The following is a 20,289-nucleotide window of genomic DNA, read 5'->3' as shown; positions in this document are numbered from 1 at the left end:
TTGTCATTTTACATATTGCATTGCCATTTTGCATATTACATTGCAAATTGAATTTAGCTACACATATGCTTCCATAATAATATATATAAAAAATAAAAAAAAAAACTTTATCAACAGTTGTAATTTGTTTAAAGAAAAAACTGATATAGCTGAATGTTTAAATAAAAACATCTTTCATAGTGTACAAATGAAATGGATTCTTAGGCCCCGTTTACACTGGTACGTTTTCATTTTAAAACGGCGTTTTAGAAGGAAAACAATCAACGTTCACACTGGCGTTTCTGCTTCGTTTCAGAAACGATCTCCGTTTACACCAGGGATGGGGAAGATTGATCCTGGAGGGCTACTCTCCTGCAGAATTCAGCTCCAACCCTGAAAAACCCTGGAAAAAAAAAAAAAAATACCTAACTGCATCCTGAAGACCTTGATTAGCTGTTTCAGGTGTGTTTGATTAGGGTTGGAGCTAAACTCTGCAGGGACACCGGCCCTCCAGGATCAACGTTCCCCACCCTCCCCTGGTTTACACTACACAACCTAAAACGCATGTCACATGACCATTTATGCAGGTACAACCATAGGTATGTTTAGGTAGATTCCCTATTATTTAGATGGCGGACGCGTCTGCGTGCTTGGGACAGTCGAATGGGGAATCTACCCGTACATATCTATGGGTACAATAACGAGCATGATGTTATTGTTTACACGGCCGTCAAGGATACGCAGAGCGAAAGTGGGCAGCCACACCATCGTTTTCAAAAGTCTCCGTTTTGGTCCGTTTACACTGAAACACAACCCCGGAGTTTTCAAACTAAAACGGGGTCTGCAGCGTTTTCAAAAGTCTCCATTTCGGTGCGTTTACACTGAAACGCAACCCCGGATTTTTCAAACTAAAACGGGGTCAGCGTTTTCAAAAGTCTCCGTTTTCGACCTTGAAAATGCCGGAGTAGTGTAATACAGAGGTCTTCAACCCTGCTCCTGGGGACCCACTCTCCTGGAAAGTTCATTTCCAACCGGCTTTAGCACACCTGCCTGCGATTTTCAAGCAGTCTTGAGGAGCTTGATTGGCTGCTTCAGGTGTGTTTGATTAGGGTTGTAGCTAAACTCTCCAGGTTAGTGGGTCCCCAGGAAAAGGGTTGAAGACCTCTGATGTAAACAATTACGATTATTATATTATAAATCAAAAGTTATGCGTTTTAAAAATAAAACGCACTAGTGTAAACAGGGCCTTACAGAGCACAAATGTCCATTACAGCGCATCTGATTCCAAATGTATCAATATTTGTCAACCATATGCTAAGATATTTCTGATATTTCAGATGTAATTATGATGCTTGTTTTTAAACCTTTCAAACTTTTTTAGCTTTTATTTATATATTAATATTTTAAATGAACCATGATTAATTTTTCCAGAAGTTGTTTTGTTCCAGAACTGTACACACACACAAAAAAAGGTTCTTCAGTGGTTCTTTGGGGTGGTTGAGGTGCACCACTGTAGTACAAAGAACCTGTTAAGCCCCTGTATAAGGTTCTGTAACTCTCTCTTTGTCTCTTAGTTTAGTTGGGGAAAGGATTAAAAAACTACATTTAAAACTACAGCGTATTTCCTGAAGATTACGTGGTTCTCAAACTTTTTGGCCCCAAACCCCCCACAAGACTTTTTGATCTCAGAAAAATGTAAAAAGTGATTCAACCAAACATTTGAGATTATAGCAACATATCTAAAATCTAAGAATGGGGTTCCTCTAGGTTCTACATAGTACCATTTGACAAAAGTGCTGTACGGCACTTTTAAAGATAGGTGCTATATAGCACTTAAAGTGGTTCCCCTATGTCTGTTTGGTCTTTGGATCAGATTGCAACAAGTGGCGTGAACATGCACGTTTTGTTTATCTGTCCTCCTCATGCTTCTTGTAAGATGCCACTCAGGGGGAGCGTTTCCTTTCTAAATTCAGTCTAGTGAATAATATGCATCATGCAAGGAAGTATAAGCATTAGAAAGGACAGATAAGAAAAAAAGCATGCCTATGCTTATGAATACCCTCTGCTTTAACATATGCAATTGATTGAACTACAGATTAAGAGACTGTATTAGTGTCATAACATTCCATTAAGAGACTAGAAAGAAGCATTCTAATGCTGTGTGACAACTCCCTAGTGCACACAGTGAATGTGAACAATCACATATAATGTAAACGTATAATGCATTGAAAGTAGTAATCTGACATTTAAAATAAAGACAATCTTTTTGTCTGGCAGAAAGAAAGGGCAAAGACTGTAATTCATGGTAACTTGCTGACAAGGCTTGTGAAACAGACAAGGAGTTTGACAGCATGCTACTTATAAACCTAGCTATTGTTCTAAATTCCACCTACACACCTCAAGACAGGCAAGTCTACTAGAGCAAAGAAAGCAGCAAAGTGTGTGTGTGGTGTGTGAGTGAGAGAGTCATTCTACAATTTAAGAATTCAAAACAAGATTCACTTCAATGAATAATTCCCTAAAAAAATAATAACTATAATAATAATAATAATAATGATAATACTTTTTGGCAATAGTTACTAAATCAGCAATTAAGAATCTTTAGAGAAACCTATAGAATCTTCAGAGAAAACACTACAGGCACCATAATAGTAGTCCATTTGACATTTGACTGTGTTATATTGCCCTAAGTCTTCTGAAATTATATGACAGTTTTATATGATTGTTACGACTTCCTATTTGGCTGTTGTTGTTGTTGTTGTTATTATTAGTGTCTACACTGTAAAAAGTGATAAGTTGACTTAAAAAAAATTCAGGAAACCCATTGCCTTAAAATTATCAAGTAAATAATCATTTAAAAAAATAAGTTAAGTGAACCTGACAATTCAGACTAACAGAATAATGGTTCATCTGAGGACTGATTCAAACACTGATCCAAGATGTGAAGCTTTTGTTTCGACATGTGCCATTGTGTTTGTTGCTTAACTGATCCTGAGCGTTGCTACAGTAGCTATTGTACTGAAAGGTCAGGTTGGTTGCGTCACATTGCATGGATTCCACAGGGGATTGAATAGCGCCCTGGTCACAACACAGTGGACTTGGCTACACCCAAAGCAGTTAAGATTAAAAATACCAAGAACTAGAAGCTACATTGAACAATTGTCACGGTGCACACACGAGAATGACACAGGAACACGCAGACGAGGACGTAAACTCAAATAATAGTCTTTAATGTAGACATCAGGACAAGGCATACAGACAGGAAACACCGGGGGTAACGAGTAGACCAGACGACATTACACTGAACAGACAGGACTATAAATGCACAGGTAAATCATAGATAATGAGACGAACACGGCTGGACAAGAATTAACTGATTACATCAGACAAGGACAGGAAACAAACCAAATATGAACACGAGGCAGGAACACATGACACACACGACAGAGGACCGACAACAATATGATACAATAAAAGGAACAATACAATGGACTAAACTGTGCGCCATGGTAATCTTCATCTCAATGAAATATGATTTATTCTGGCCATAGTATAAAATCAGTGAGCAGACTAACAAAAATACTACTAAGCAGAAGACTTATGTGCTCCCAGCACAGATGTCTGTATTTCCCATCAGCAGTTGATACTGCTCCAGGGTCTAGTTAGTCTAGACTTACAGACAGTGGGAATTCACCGCAGGCCATGATATGTCTCCTATTATTTTACTGGTTTAGACACCAACATAATTGCGTAAGTGTCTAAAGTTCTTAAAATTACTTAAGTCGTCTACATTTCTCATCAGGGATCAATAAATGTAAGTCTTTTTATCTAATGTTATCCTCAGCGGTAATGGTTTTAGAAGAAATATGGCTATTAGGACACAATAAAAAGCCAAATTAATTTGCAAGTCTGAGCTAGTAACCAGGCTATTTATTAACATTTTAACAAACACATTCCCCAATTTTTCTATTTGTGGTTTGGGATCATGGTGTTTTAATACTGCTCAGGGACACAGAAAATCCAGAGTTTCCTCTTAAACTACCAGTGGGTCGATTTCAAGAGGAAGGTTCTTACCGCACTAGAGAAATCACTCACAGCCTCAAGATCCACTGCTGTGCTTGCATGAGCCAGCAGATTTGTTTTCCACCAGAATAAATGAAAACGGTCTCAGAAGGGGGAATGAAAATAGGGAAATGTGAGGGTGGTTTAAACCTAACTGAACTCCCATCTCTTCTGAGGACTGTTTATTATTCCTTTGGAAATGTTAAACGGCATGTCTCAGAAGAGGATAAAGAAAGGAAAATATGTAGGATACAAGCCAGTTTTTGCAGATTTGGCCAGCTTTGAGGATATATTGTCTGTTTTTGAAATTTTCACTTTGTTATTCCATACAGGAAATGGTGGAAAAAGGGGGAACCATATCCAAAAGTCACATGGATTTTCCAGGTCTTAAGGCCCGTTCACATCAAGAACAAAAACTACATGACAGCTATATTAGGATGATAATGTATGTTTGCAATTGCATTCTCAAACGCATGAATTAAAGTCAGACTGATTTCGACTGGCTGTCAATGTTTTATTCATACTGAAAAAAAGTGCTCTGGAAGTGATTCTAAGGATACTGTTCCTTTGTGTAGGCCTAGTTATTTTAAAGTTGCTCCAAGAGTTAGATTGATTGATTTTTTTTTTTTTAAATGTATGGTTACTGTTTTTGGTGTGAATGGGTCTTTAAAGCAGCTAATAGAATGCCAGTTGAGTAAATATACTTTGTGTCAGCTGAGTTAAATTAAGAACATAGCAATTTTCAGTGACACTTTGCTCCAATTAATTGGGTCAATTACATATGAGTGTTCACCACTGATCTATATATAATGTTCTCTATTATAGATCAATGGTGTCCACAAGACAATTAAAAAAATAAATAAAATGTTACAAGTTCTCAAAAATGTTTGCACGTTGGTTCATATGGTTTTGGAAAGAAAAAAAAAAAGAATTCAAGAAAAGTTTCAATTTAATGACTCATAAAATTTTGTGTGATGTAACTTACTTTTACTTTTAGTCATTTAGCAGACGCTTTTATCCAAAGCGACTTACAAATAAGAAAAAGTCAAACTAAAAGTTAAAACTCTGTAAATACTATCTACACACACATTTAAGAAAATAAAGAAATTAACTATCAAGTAAAAAGAAAATTCCTTACACATTGAAAAAATCTTTATTTTTAGGGGAAAAATATATTTTTCAAGGTAAAAAGTATTATTTTCAATATTATTCCTGAATTATTAATTAATAAATACCATTAAGCTTTTGTGAAGTCTCTTGACAAACAGTCATGAGGGTCTGCTGGGGTCTTCTCTTGATGACAATATTTCCTGTTTTTAATTATATTGTTGTTGTTTTTCCTGCATGTTGTTTGCACCACATAATCACCACATTTAATCTGGCAGACAAACATTTTTTCAAATATTGATTAAAAAAAAGCAGTGAAGCGGTTTCAACAAATAATAATAAAAGACTATGACAAACTAAAAAAAAAAAAATCTAATTTCATTCTTTCAGGATTATTTTCATTGAGAAAAGATGTATTCAAGTCAGTGTATGAATTTTTTTAATGTATTTTTTGAATAATATTATTCCCCCACTACTGTCACAGCACTGTTTCAGTGTTTCGTCACAGCAACTGAACAGCTGCGTCATGCAGATAATATAATTCACAACATATGGAGCTCCCATTTCATTACTATATGGGCAAAAATACAGACTTGGGTATCTGCCATTTCCTCCTTTTAACAGATATCGGTGTGGCTGTGGCACACATTGCACTTGTACCCTCTCACAGAAACACATACACACGCCAAAGGCACTGGCTGACCTTTTAACTGGACATCTGTAGTAGGATATGCCTGCAGCCTAGGAGACAGCATTCCCGTTTTAAGTCCCTGAACCCCATAAACCCAAACCCATGTTCTGCTCATTAGACCGACTGACAGCCAGTGAAAGAAGAGCGAGAACGGGGTGGTGGGAGGAGAGGACAGTCTCACAAAAACAGAGGCGCTTGTCAAGATTATCAAAGGCCCCCCTCAAAAGAGAATGTTTGGAGGCGGCTAACAGAGAGACATAATGTGGCTATTTATCCCTCATGTGACTCCTTGCATATATTAGATGAAATACAGAGGGGACAGACCATGAATGAGAGCTTCAACAAAGTCTGTCTTTCTTCAGCACAAACGAGTGTTGTCATTTTTCATATTCCAACTATAACTGGTAAACAGGGCATGGAGTGAGAACCCCAGAACAGCAGTGCCTTTCAGATGCCAGGACCCAGATCTAAAATACACATAATAAGAACAAACTGTTTTGTGCCTAGAAAGAATCCGTTCAATTTGTGCTCCGAAGCAGGTCTAAGGGTTTTAAAGAGCTGTGATTGATTCTGTAGCAGGTGGTCAGTAGTGCCACACATTACGAACAAGGTGCATTTGATTAGTGAGGTAAACATGAACTTCTGCACCTCTTCTTTCAGCTGTTCCATAGCTGATGTGAACATTTCTTGTATTTTAGATGACTTTTCCTGACAATAATAAGCCTCTTCCTCTGTCATGTTTGCATAGCATCTGAAGGGGAAAAAAACAACAGGATGTCGTGAACTCGGAGTTGAGAACACTTGTCTGTCGACCATTTGGAAGTAGTTTGTAATATGTTTCCTGGCAAACTCAATGTCTGAATGACATTAAAAGGCACAGTTGCTTCTTATTATCTGCACCAGGTACAATCACTATAATCTGATTGTGAGCTTAGGCAACTTACCAGCCTACTTAAATCGGTATCAACAGAGAAAGGCATGTTTACTTTCATACAGTATACCAGATACACTGCTTTCGTATTCAACTGCAAACTGAAAGGGAGACAACCCTAATATGGTCTTCCAAACAATGCTGCTTTATCTCTGTCCTTTTCTGAAAAGTATTAGCTTGCCTAAAAGTTCTATCATCATCATTTATTGTTGTTTCAACTCCTCATTTTTCTACTGTGGAGCACAACAGATGTTAGAATGACAGTCACTTAAATACATGGAGAAAACATCCAATAAAAGTGAATGGTGACTGAAGCTGTCATTCTTCCTAACACCATCTTTTATGAAAGAAAATCATACAGGTTTAAACAACATGTGAGTAGGTCAGTTATTACAAACACTAGATTGTTTCTGTGACCTATTACTTTTAATTTAAGTTTACTTAAAAACTCTCAGCTCTTTCTCTCAGTAAGTGTGAACTCGTTGAATCAACATGTGTAAAAGCAGCAGAAACACACAGTCTGTCATCCACTGAGTGGTCGTACTTGCACTTCACACACCTCAGTTCATCTCAGCGACTTTTCAAAGTCGTCTTCTCGACCTCACTTAAAACGACAAAGCAATGACTTACCCATGTTTGAGACTAAGAGCTTGACAATGCTGAATAAGTCCACAGTTCAAGAGTTAGACACTGAAGGCTGGTGGCGCGACCGTGGTACATTAATGAGGTGATGTCACAATCACTAAAGGGCGGAGAAACTTATGACAATGGCAATTGTTTGATACATTTCATTAACTTAAAATCAATTTGAGCATGTAAAAGCGCGTTTAAAAATTATTATATATTATATTTTTATGTTTTATATAACTGAGATTACATTGTTTATTGAATCTCTTAAATGTATTAAATGTAAATTATAATAGCATTAAAACAACAATAATAATAATATCAAATTATAATAATGCCGTTTTATTGCTGAATTACATGGAAGAAACAAATAACTAAATAAATACAGTCCATTAATAAAAATGTGCGAGGAGATAATTAACTACAAAAATAAAAGTTTTTTTTTTATTATTATTATTAATTAATTTGTTTAGTGTGTAGTTGTGTAGTTCCATATCCTGCAACAAGCTAATGAACGAAAGTCATTACGATTTAGGGGCACAGTTTGCAGTTTCACCATGGCGGGGATGTCGTTCACATTTTGTCGTGATAGCAAGCTCTTGTCGATTAAATGAGCATAATTTGAAAACACTTAGGCTATAGAAATTTCCATGACATTTTTGTGATTTCATTATTTTTCACAGGTGATAATTCCGGATTTTTCATGGCCGTGTGAAACAGGTAAGGCGTAACGTCTCATTATTCTGCATTTTATTCGACAATATCTGCTTCTTATTCAATATTTACTCTGAACACACCCTTCTGTAGAGAGCAATGGTTCACCAAATGATATGAGTTAGGTTAGCAGTGCCCTCTGCTGGTAATAAAGAGGAGTTGCACGTTCAATGTGTTGAATAAAATAAAAATCCTCTTTATATTCACACATTGCATTTTATCTACAGTTAAAAACGATAAGACGCTTTTATACCCGACCACAAGCAGGTATAATCTTTATGCAAAACCGTAATGCAAAATGCCAAAAATGTAAAATGCCAATGTGATGTGCAGCAAGCGAGGGGTGAAAGTCTGCTAATGAAACTGAATCTGTGCGTGAAAAGCCTGCAGGATGAATAATGCATCGTATTCTCTCCCTTACGCAGCCTTCACAGTCGGATATGTTAGCCACAATCAATCAGTCTGAATGAACGGTTGCCAAATTACACATAGTTACAGTTGCTTAGTTTTTTCAACAAGAGGTGGCCAGCCGTTTGGACTACAAATACAAGAAAGCGCGGACACCTGAGTGAAGATTACATAGATTTGGGCTAGGATTTGCGTTGATTGATTAGGCGAGTGACCAATCAGCGTGGGGCAGCGTGTGACGCCATGCTTCGAATTGACCAATCATCGCAATGAATCGGAGGCAGCGTTAACAAACTACATAAACCAAGTGTTTGTCTGTCAGCGATACACCTAATCTCAGCACCAGGTCGCTGTCCACTGACACAGAGAGAGGTAAGCGAGCTTCACCATCTGTGTTCACCTGTTTCATTTCTGTTTTCAACGCAATATTCGAGTGTATTCGCTTAATTTCCTCAAAACGAGACGTTTGGATACATGCGCTGCTTTTTAAAAAACTACTTTGCCAACCCTGCTCATATGGACCGGTCCGTGACCAGCACTGTCCGTAAAAAAGAAAGCAAGAAGGAAAACAATAGTACAGTAAAGGACATACAATTGTGTTTCATGTCATTTTTGAGAGAGTTCCTGTTGAAATGCTTTTACTGAGATTGTTCGGTTACAAAGCTGCAAAGGCAGTAGTAGCCTATATTCTGATTATTTATAGTGCTGTAACTTTTCTGAAGGTGATTTGGAAGAACTCAAGATGAACTGTGATTGAGGGAATGCACCAGAGGCTTTATTAGTGCTGATAGAGGTCTGCTAATGCATATCAGAGCCTCATCACAGATTTCATTATGATTTTGAGCATCTGAGCAGACGGTGCTGGGCAGATTAGACACAGTGAGAAATGAGATACATAATCAGCTTTCTCTTGCCAAGATGTGTAGACAAGCAGGACTAATGGCCAGCGCTTCTTGAAACAGGTCAAATTGGACATGCAGCTATGCAGATCATCACAGATATCCACTTGACATGTTGGCTTGTGGAATAAGTTTGTTTTGGGTTTTTTGGCATTGGCTTTGTAAATTGGTAGTTCTGTAGAGTCACTTTATTTTAAGGTAGAAAAGTGTGCCCTCTTTTTATATCACGATGATGAGTATTTGATTCTAAAGAGAAAATGGGGAAGACGGTGTTGTTCAGAGTTTATTTGGGGGGAAAAAACTATGCATAATGCTGAGTGAAGAGCCTCATAACTAGGAAAAGATTAGATATGCAGAATGCCCAATGTTTCTTTTGTTGTCAATCTTTTTTATCCTCTTTAGGCCCCATGTAGAGAGACTAGGATTGTGTACCAGTACTTAATGTAGTAAGTGTCTCATAGCAATAGCATGACACTGGTTCAGTTTTGCTTTGTTAAATCCAGTAAAACAGAAATTATGATATAATATTGTGAGTACTGTAAAATGGTTAGGGTCAATACTGTGCATAATTTTTATGAATAAAATCTCTTTTAATGTCTTTTTTTTTGTAGTTATAAAAAATAAAAAGTAAATTAATTGTAATAATGGTCTGTATTCATAAGACAAACAGCTGCAAAACATTTGAATACTCTAATTTTTTCAAAGTTGCAAATAAAACAAAGATTATTGGAGTGTTTTACAAGAAAATGCTTTTTAGTCTTTGTATTTTGAAAATTTCACATTCAAAGTTGAGCTTCAGCTGCATTCAGCACATAGTGCTGTTTTATGAAAAGCTTTGGTGCTTTTGTTTTGGTGCTGCAGACAATGAGAGGCATGGCTGCTATTCTCTTCTAGCTTTTTCATGATAGGGTAGCAGGGCTATAGGGCCCTTTGATGTTATTTTCTGCTAAAACACTCAACAGCAAAAAAAAAAAAAAAAAAAAAAAAGCCTAAACACCTGTTTGGTGCTATGTCTGATCTATGAGAACATTGCTGGTAAGGTAACGTTTTATAAATATATAAAAATATATTTTCACTTAAAGTCTCCAAATATATGCGACAATGTCAGGGACTCTCCTTAGCTACATAAATCTGCAAACTTTTGAATGCTTTTTGAACTAGAACATACAGTAATTATTCAAAAAATGTTTTATGCATAATGCATATCCTTGAAGCTGTCATTATTTTGGAGATAACTTCGTTAACGGTAATTGTTGCACATTTATTTCAGTAACAGACAAACAGACAAATACTTCCAAGAACAATATTTGAGGTAAAAAAAAAAAACAGAAAAACATATTGTTGGAGCCCCAAGATGCAGCCAAGATATAACAAATATTTTATGCTAAATAATTAAAATTATTTGTTCAGTATATTAAATACATTTTGGGACCTTTTCGTATATTTTTTTCATCATATCATATACTTTATAACTCAGTATGCAACATTAAATTTCCATATATGAAGTATTTTGTCATATGTAGAAAGTTAAATAAAAATGTAAACATATTTGAAACCTTTCATTCTAACAAATGTATCTGTAGCTGGGGCGATAGTGACTATCTCTAACCTGCAGACATGGTTGTTGAGTTCTTTGTTTTACTATCACACAATAATAGCTTAGACTTTGTGGTCTATTCATAGATTTATATGGAGGTTAGGATAATGGACGTATCTGTGTCAGTCTTGCATTGAATTAACGGCTATCTGTGGCATGCAATGTGATTTATGTGGTCACAGTATTGTCCCAATATCATAGAAAGCAAATTCTTCAGAGAACAGGCTCCAGTGCTTTATTACAAAAACAAAACAAAACAATGTTTGCTTTTGCTTAGCAAAGATAAGCATGTAGGTATTCCTACTTTTGTGATGAAAGAGGTACTTACCGAGCTATCTAAATTATGCATATGTTATTACAGACCTCATTTCAGTGCTATTTGTATGGAAATACACTGTCTGGGAAAGAAATTGGCATGAGGCAATTTTCTCAAGGACTTTACGTTTGTGTGATATGATGTCAGAAATTTTATCTAGAAGATTCTTTTTTTGTATTTTTTTTGAATGCTTGTAATGTTGTACATTTTTTTCAGTGTAGATGAATGGGCCATATGTGACTCACAAAAGTTACTCACGGAAACATGCGAGTCGACGCGACAAGCTTATGTAGGTGGTGTAGGAACAAAGGTAGGCTGAATGTCGATACGGGGCATGTGTTACCCAGGTGTAGGATGTTTGATTCTGGCCGGCACTCTCGCCCTCTTCAGCAGAGCTCCTGCCACTTCATCTCAACCGCCTCTTGGAGTTATAGTCTTCATCACCAAGGAAACGGATTCATGATTGGCCTATCTCTCGCTCTCCCTCTGTGTGTTTTGCTCCATCTGCATTTCACTCACGCTCTCCCCCGCAGCTCAGCCGAAGGGGTAGGAGGTGTTGAGGGGGTGACATCACTAACAGAGCCAAACTTCTGCTGATCACGATCTCTGTGGCATTTGGAGGCCTGAGGTCAGAGACATAGACGAACACACAAACACATTTCTCAAAGATCACCCATTATTTGATCTCCTGTCTCTCAGACATCTCATCATTGCTGTCTTCACATGCTATCTGAATTATCATAGTTTCCAAGACAGAAATTGAACATGAACGGCCTCTAAAGTCATATTTATGACTGGGAAACTTGGAGAACTTTGGCAAACTATAAACTTTAAACTTGGTGGAGTGAAGAACGATTAATGTTGTGACTGGTATTTTTGTTAAAATTTTTTACCACAACAGGTGCATTTCCTTGTCTTGACCTTAAAGCGATAGTTCACCCAAAAATGAAAATTAACCAACTGATCTATGTACAGTGCCCTCCATAAGTATTGGAACAGTGAAGACAAAGTTGCTCTGTTACATAGTTGCAGATCCCTTGCGCACAATCACAGACCCATAGACATCACCAGACTCTTGGTCTCATCCTTTGAAATGCTTTTCCCAGCCTTTAGTGCAGCCAATTCCAATTGTTACATGTTTTGGGGAGTTTCTGAGTTTCTTTACTCTCCTCTTCAGCTGGTGAAATACATGTTCATTCAGATTTAAATCTGGAGATTGACTTGGACATTCTAAGACTTTCCATTTCTTTGCCCTTATAAATTCCTTGACTGAACTGGCAGGGTGATTTGGGTCATTGTCCTGATGCAATATGAAGCACTTCCGGATGAATCTGGTGGCATTTTCTTGAATTATTGGTAGGCAAGTTGGTTTTGTACCCTTCCAAATTAATTCTGCTACTGTCATCATACATTATGTCATCAGTAAAGTTGAGAGGGCCTCTTCCAGAGGCCGCCATGCATGCCCCTGCCATGACACCACCTCCTCCATGCTTTACAGATGAGGCTATATGCTTGGGATCATTTCTAGTTACCTTTGTTTCTCCACATTTTTGCTTTCCCATCACTTAGATAAAGGTTCATCTTTGTCTCATCGGTCCATAAACACAGTTCCAAAACTCTTCTGGCTCACCTTTGTGCTTTTTTGCAAACTCTAATCTTGCCTTTCTTTTGGTGCTGGTCAGAGGTTTGAATCTTGCTGTGTATCATCTGTAATTCTGTGTCAAATTCTTCTGAGGACTGTAACAATTTATAAGCTCAAAAGGGAATTGTATATAAATAATTACAATTAATTATTATTAATTACAATTATTTATATTGGCTGACAGTAATACCTGTCGCAGAATTAAATTGCCATCTGCTGATCTGTCCATCCAGCGAACATTCAGTGTAAGTTCGTATCAACGCTAAGAAAGGATATTTCCTTGGCCACAGAAAATACTTTCCTATTAATGCATTAGAGCATGCTACATGAGGCATGAGGGTCAAAATCGTAAAGAGACATTTAATATGCAAAGCAAAATCAGAAACTCATGTAATTTGTGCACACAAGTTTTATTAACTAAACACTAACGCAGACTAGTCTAACAAACAAACTAACAAACATACAATCACTTATACATGGGAAAGGGCTAATGAGAGTTGATGGATGAAACCATCAGGAAAACCAGAGAATGCAGTTATGGAGAAAGTCATTTAACCACCTGAGTAAAACCATCAGCACCATTTATAATTGGGTCTATAACTTATACTAAACCTCTGTTTCGTTTAGTAAAATGTTATACTTGCACTGCCTTTGGTCGGGTCGAGTGTCCGGAATGCAGTCTCAGATGAAAGTCTTAATGGACGATCACATTCTTCCGGGTTGAAGAGTGATGAATTCCAAAGATGTTCTGAGGTAGAAATTTTCTTCCAAGTAGTGAGTGGAAAAATAGCTAAAAAAGAGATCTGCTGAGGTCCAAGGAAAGACAAGGCCGCAAGGCCTGGCACAAAACTTAAGTGTCCAGAAGAGTTTTAGCTCACATCCTCCTGGGATCTAACAGAACCACAGACTGCCTGGGCGTCTCTGAAGTGAGAGCTTTATCTGCTATACAGGTCACACCTCTGGGGTGTCAAAGAGCCAATGGAGTCCTGAATTTTGGGCTTATTTGAATTGAGCTTATTTTTTATGTCATTTGGAACAAAATTCCCTGCTGTGTGTGCAGTGTGGGCTGTGTGAGTTTGTGCGTGTGTTACATGTACGTGTCAAGCTGGACAGTTTAGAGGAGCGTGTTAATCATGACGAGCAAAAGAATAAACACCTTCAAGAAGGCTGCACAGGGGTGAGATGAGGTTCGTGGTTGCGCGTATGTCGGGGAGGGGGTAAGTGAGGGAGTGTAAATGAAGGGATCTTGCTGTTGCCTGGCTACTGGCGGGAGCTGTTCGGTCTCGTCTCCAGCCACCTCTCCCACACGAGCAGCCTGCACCAGTCAATAAGCATGTTCTCTTTCTCTCTTCCTCTACCCCCATTTCTCCTTACACATGCACTCGCGCAGTGGACAACAGTCGCACACAGACTATTGAAGCGGCTCTTTTTATTGTAGTCGCTAACGCAGAGTCCCATTCAGCTTTGCTTCTGTGAAGGCGAGAGGATAGCAGACATGGAAAGCCTGTGCTGGTTCAGCAGATATCACAATGAACCAAAGGTAGGAGCCATGTGACAGTCTTTTAGCCATCTGTTGTAGCTTTATCCCTGTAAATGTAAATAAGAGAGAGGGAGATGACACAGAGACAGTGATGAGGGTTGTTTTCACCAGTGTCGCCCTAAGTGGCCGCTCTCGCAAGACGTGCACTTGCGTACAAAAACAGCTAGACGCAGCTCAAGAGGAATGAAACAGAATGCAGGTGTCTTGAGACATGCATGTGAAAGTTGAACATGAATGGGCCCAAATGGAGCTTAGGAGCAACAGAGTGAGGTCTGGTATTATCAGGTCTGATGATTTCACACAATTACAAATCATTTTGTTGTCTTTTTTGTCGTTCTTAAAATGTAGCTTACTGTGAGCGGCTATTTAAATATAACAGTCAAATTTATGTTAAAGTTGCTATGTAATGGAAGTAGTGACAGATCTTTTCCTACTGATTGTGATACAATCTGAGTGAAATGGATTATCCAAACAGAAAAAAAATGTAGGGTGGGGACTTGGTTCTATTCATTGGTTGTTGATTGGATGGAGGTTGTCAATTGTTGTAATCGAATGCCTAAATGATTGGAGAAGTCCAGCATGCATCACCAGAAGATTGAGTTATTTGAACATAGGGATGTATTCTTTACTAAATTAAATTCATTATAATGGCCAGGTGATGGTGTTAAATGCCCAGATTAATTGCTTTAATATATAACATCAGTGAAACTATAAAGCTGGCAGAGAGGCATACATAATTACAATGCAAAGTAGGATAAAAGTATGTGAGAGTGCAGCTCTCTAATAAAAATTCCTCGCTTCATTTTGTTCACTCTTTGCTGATATAGCCTAGTGCACTCAACTGTCATGCACTATTTAGGGAATGAGTGAACAAGTGAGTGATTTCGGACAGAGCAACAGAGTCAAAAACAAGGGTTGATTCCTGTGCTGGAGTCGAGCCTGACCCTGACTCTAGGGCTATTCAGAATCGGGGAATCAACTATTTTGGAGTCACTAACTTTAATGTCTGTTTTCGTAACCCCACAGTTGTGTTTTTTTATTTGATTGCTGAGACCAATGGACATGTCACAGATCTTCATTGTTGTTACTGGCATCTCTTCGTCCAGGTAAAGATGTCTCAGGTGAAGCAGGTTGGCCTGTTGGCCGCTGGATGCCAGCCCTGGAACAAAGACGTGTGTGCTGCCAGTGGGGACAGGTTTGCGTATTGTGCCACACTTGCCATATATGTGTACCAAGTAAGTGCAAGCGAATGTGAACTGAGGTAAACCATAGACTGTTAATGAAGAAAATTGCTCTTTCTTCACCCAAACATTTTAATTCTGTCTTCATTTACTCACCCTCATGTCGTTCCAAACCCATAAGACTTTTGTCCATTTTCAAAACACGAATTAAGCTAAGGCTTTAAGAACATTTCAATTTTTTGTGTGGAATGGATTTTTAATGGAGGGACAGAAATCTTTCAGGTTTCATTAAAAAATATTCATATTTGAATTTAAATTTTTGGGTGAACCCTTTAACAACCTAGAAATATAGTCTAATGTGACTTAAATTTTGAATTCAGGCTCAAATTTTTTTTTTTTTTTTTGCACTGATTGAACTCTGTCTTTCTAGCTTGATCACAGATATAATGAGTTTAAGCTGCGAGCAATCATGTCTGAACACAAGAAGACAATCACAGCTATATCGTGGTGTCCACACAACCCTGAGGTGTTTGCTAGTGCTAGCATGGATAACCTGCTCATCATCTGGAACGTAGCTGAGCAAAAGGCAGTTACACGGCTTGACAACACCAAAGGTACCCGTTCCAACACACCCATTACCCGTTACAGTAGTATCTAAAGAAATGCACACCAACTCAAAACACATATTCCACCTGACAGCATGTGACCTCCCAAGACATCACTCAAAATGACTGTTTCTGTTTGTGATTGATTTATGTGAGGTCTTAAACTTGCCTAAATGGGTGATTTTCAGATATTCCAGCTTCTCTAAGCTGGTGCTGGAATGCAGGTGACAGCATTGCGTTTGTATCCCACCGGGGTCCTTTGTATATATGGACCATCTCTGGGCCAGACTCAGGAGTCACAGTGCACAAGGAGGCTCACAGTTTCCTCTCGGATATCTGCCTATTCCGCTGGCATCCACTGAAGAAGGGAAAAGTAGCATTTGGACACACTGATGGCAGTCTGTCCATCTTTCAACCAGGTAGCATGACTGCTCATGTTGGTTAATTTTTTTTTTGTTAATACTAAAAATATGTCCAACATTCCAAACCTTTATCCATTTCTTTCTTCTACGGAACACAAACAAAGATATTTATAAGAATGTTAGCCAAACAATTTTGACAAAACACTGACCCTGTGTCTGAACATGCCTGCTTCAACTATATAGAATAGACAATGAAAAATAGTATATGAGGAAAATAGTATGCTTTGAATTCATAGAGATTGAAAAATGTGCATCCACTGGACACTTTACTATACCATGAGGACATGACAGAGGATTTGTGAATGGCAGTGAAATGACACGCCGTAGGTCACATGACAGTGACAGCACATTAGGATATAGTATTACATTTATTCTATATAGAACATACTTTTTTGTGGTCAAAAAGTCACTTTCAAACTATGCAATTTCGGAGGCAGCCACAGCGATAGAAAGAAAGTCATACAGGTTTGGACTAACATGAGGATAAGTAAATGGACAGAATTTTCATTTTTGGCTGAATCTGTTTAAAACAAAATACTAAAATCTAATATGACATCAACATACTGCAGATTGCCCAAGCCTAACATGCAAAATAACTTGCAATTCTTTAATTATATTACTTTAGGCTCAAAGAATCAGAAGCATGTACTGCGTCCCGAGTCGTTAGAAGGCACAGATGAAGAGGACCCTGTCACAGCTCTAGAGTGGGACCCTCTCAGCACAGACTACCTGCTGGTGGCCAACATGCACAATGGCATCAGACTGCTGGACTCTGAATCTCTATCCTGCATCACAACCTTTAGTTTCCCCAGTGCCGCTGCCTCTGTGCAATGCCTGGCCTGGGTGCCCAGTGCCCCTGGCATGTTTATCACAGGGGGTAAGATAAATACGCACAGAAGGGCCCGTGGGAAATAGTAGTTTTTAGTTTTGATCTGATTTTAGAACTCTCATTTAATTATTAATTACATTTACATTTTAACATGAAACAGAAGGGGAGTAGTTTGAAATGCTATAATACTATATTTGCTATAATACTTAATTCTATATTTGCAAGTTGTATCACAAACATTTTTTTTATGTTATTATATTGAATTCTCAAGATTCTCAAGTTGGCGTGCTGAGAATATGGAACGTATCAAGAGCGACACCACTGGATAACTTCAAACTGAAGAAAACCGGCTTCCATGCACTTCATGTTTTAAAATCCCCACCAGCGAAGAAATGTACGTGTTTTCATGTTTACCATTTATCACTTCTGTATACTGTGTTTGCGTACCTCATCACAATATCTATGTTTACATGTACCTTCTTAATGAATTATAATGAGATTAAAAACAATACTTTGTTCAAATTTATGCAATAAAACTCATAATCACAGTCACCATAATCATAGTAAAATAGGTGGTTCATACAGATTTTAATCACAATAAACAGGTGTGTAAACATTTATTTCCACTTTGACCAAAGAGCACGTTCTTGTACACGGATGGTGTGTGTTGTTCACACAACTCCATAAATGAATTCCATGTTGGAGATTGAGAAGTTTACACTGGTATTACCATTGCTATCACATTTAATCTTCATCACGATGCCAAATAACCATTCAATACGTCCATATAATGTGTTTTGCATTTGACTTATCAAAATATCAAAATAACCACAATTTTTAGCAAATAATCAGAATAATGAAAATTGCATGTAAACGGGAGGGAAGAGGTTTGCTTATGTCATTTAAACTCCTTAATGCGATTAAGTCCTTACTCTGATTATTTTAAATAAGCAGATTATTGGTACACATGTAAACATAGTCAGTGTTGTCATCTCTCTTTTAGCCTTTAGCACGAATTCCTCTTCCAAGAATCACTACACCTCCTCCACTAGTGAGGCTGTGCCTCCACCTACTCTTTCACAGAACCAGGCCTTCTCCCTCCCACCCGGCCACGCTGTCTGCTGTTTCATGGATGGGGGGGTTGGATTGTATGATATGGGCACCAAAAAGTGGGACTTCCTGCGGGATCTGGTAGGAAAAATTACATGTTTTTACCAATCGGTTAACATACAGTGCTGCCTGAAAGTTTGTGAACCCTTCAGAATTTTCTATATTTCTGCATAAATCTGTCCCAAAACATCATCAGATTTTCATATAATTCCTGAAAGTAGACAAAGACAACCGAATCAAACAAGTGAGATAAAAAATATTTTCTTTGTCATTTATTTATTGAGAAAAATGATCCAGTGTTACAGATCTGTGCGTTGCAAAAGTATGTGAATCTTTGCTTTCAGTATCTGGTGTGACCCCCTTCTGCTGCAGTAACTGAAGGTAAAGTTTCTTGTTGCTGATCAGTCCTGCACAATAACATGTAGGAGTTTTAGCCCATTCCTTAGTGCAGAACCAATTAAACTCTGTGATGTTGGTGGGTTTCCTCCTATGAACTGCTTGCTTTGGTCCTTCCACAACATTTTAATTGGATTAAGGTCTGGACTTTGACTCAGCCATTCCAAAACCCATTCTTTGGTAGAATGACTTGTGTGCTTGGGGTTGTTGTCTTGCTGCATGACCCACGTTCTCTTGAGACTCTGTTCTTAAACAGATGTCCTGACATTTTCCTTTAGAATTTGCTGATATAATTCAGAATTCATTGTTCCATCAATGATGGCAGGCTGTCCTGGCCAAGATACAGCAAAACAGGCCCAAGCCATAATACTACCACCACCATGTTTCACAGATGGGACAAGATTCTTAAGCTGGAATGCAGTGTGTTCTTTTCTCCAAATATAATAGCTTCTCATTTAAACCAATAAGTTCTATTTGGGTTTCATCCATCCATTAAACCTTGCTCCAATAGTCCTCTTGCTTGTCCACATGATCTTTAGCAAGCAATTTTCTTTTTAGAGAACAGTGGCTTTCTTCTTGTAACTCTGCCATGCCAACCATGGTTGCTCAGTGTTCTCCTGATGGTGGGCTCATGAGCTTTAGCATTAGCCAATGTGAGAAAGGCCTTTAGTTTCTAAGAAGTTACCCTGGGAACTTTTGCAACCTCATAGACTATTACACATTCTGCTTTGGAGTGATCTTTGTTGGTCGACCACTTCTCGGGAAGGTAACAGTGGTCTTGAATTTCCTCCATTTGTACACAATCTGTCTGACTGTGGATTTGTGGAGTCCAAACTCTTCAGAGATGGTTTTGTAACCTTTTCTAGCCTGATGAGCAACATCAACTCTTTTTCAGAGGTCCTCAGTGATCTCCTTTGTTCATGACATGATTCACTTCCACAAACATGATCAGACTTTGATAGATCCCTGTTCTTTGAATAAAACAGGTCACGTGCTGACATTTGATAGTCACTGCACTGACTGAAAGCACCTCTGCACAGATGGACTCTAATTTCTCCTTTAAATTAACTGCTTATCCAAGAGATTCACATACTTTTACCACTCACAGATATTGGATAATTTTCCTGAATAAATAAATGACAAAGAAAATATTTTTGTCTCATTTGTTTGATTGGGTTCTCTTTGTCTACTTTCAGGACTTCTGATTATGTTTTGGGTCATATTTATGTAGAA

At 38.0% G+C, this 20,289-nt stretch overlaps 2 protein-coding genes across 2 annotated transcripts in view; one reads left to right on the top strand and one right to left on the bottom strand.

Annotated features, from left to right (window-relative positions):
* Nucleotides 1-7,521, bottom strand: part of LOC306873165 (neuronal membrane glycoprotein M6-a) — a 56,320-nt gene extending 48,799 nt beyond the window's left edge. Inside the window, exon 1 of the mRNA XM_079422252.1 lies at nucleotides 7,401-7,521. Coding sequence (XP_079278378.1) covers nucleotides 7,401-7,404 — 4 coding nt within the window. The 5' untranslated portion in view covers nucleotides 7,405-7,521. The remainder of the gene's footprint in view (nucleotides 1-7,400) is intronic.
* Nucleotides 7,522-8,848: 1,327 nt separating this feature from the next.
* Nucleotides 8,849-20,289, top strand: part of LOC306872510 (WD repeat-containing protein 17-like) — a 28,022-nt gene continuing 16,581 nt past the window's right edge. The window contains exons 1-7 of the mRNA XM_079421104.1: nucleotides 8,849-8,891; nucleotides 15,620-15,748; nucleotides 16,125-16,308; nucleotides 16,488-16,718; nucleotides 17,347-17,598; nucleotides 17,822-17,944; nucleotides 18,554-18,741. Of these exons, the coding sequence (XP_079277230.1) occupies nucleotides 15,626-15,748; nucleotides 16,125-16,308; nucleotides 16,488-16,718; nucleotides 17,347-17,598; nucleotides 17,822-17,944; nucleotides 18,554-18,741 (1,101 nt within the window). The 5' untranslated portion in view covers nucleotides 8,849-8,891; nucleotides 15,620-15,625. The remainder of the gene's footprint in view (nucleotides 8,892-15,619; nucleotides 15,749-16,124; nucleotides 16,309-16,487; nucleotides 16,719-17,346; nucleotides 17,599-17,821; nucleotides 17,945-18,553; nucleotides 18,742-20,289) is intronic.

The sequence above is a fragment of the Barbus barbus genome (assembly GCF_936440315.1).
Source record: "Barbus barbus genome assembly, chromosome: 7".
NCBI classification, from domain to species: domain Eukaryota; kingdom Metazoa; phylum Chordata; class Actinopteri; order Cypriniformes; family Cyprinidae; genus Barbus; species Barbus barbus.
Note: the sequence above shows the minus strand (reverse complement) of the source record. Positions and strands in the feature narration are given on the sequence as shown.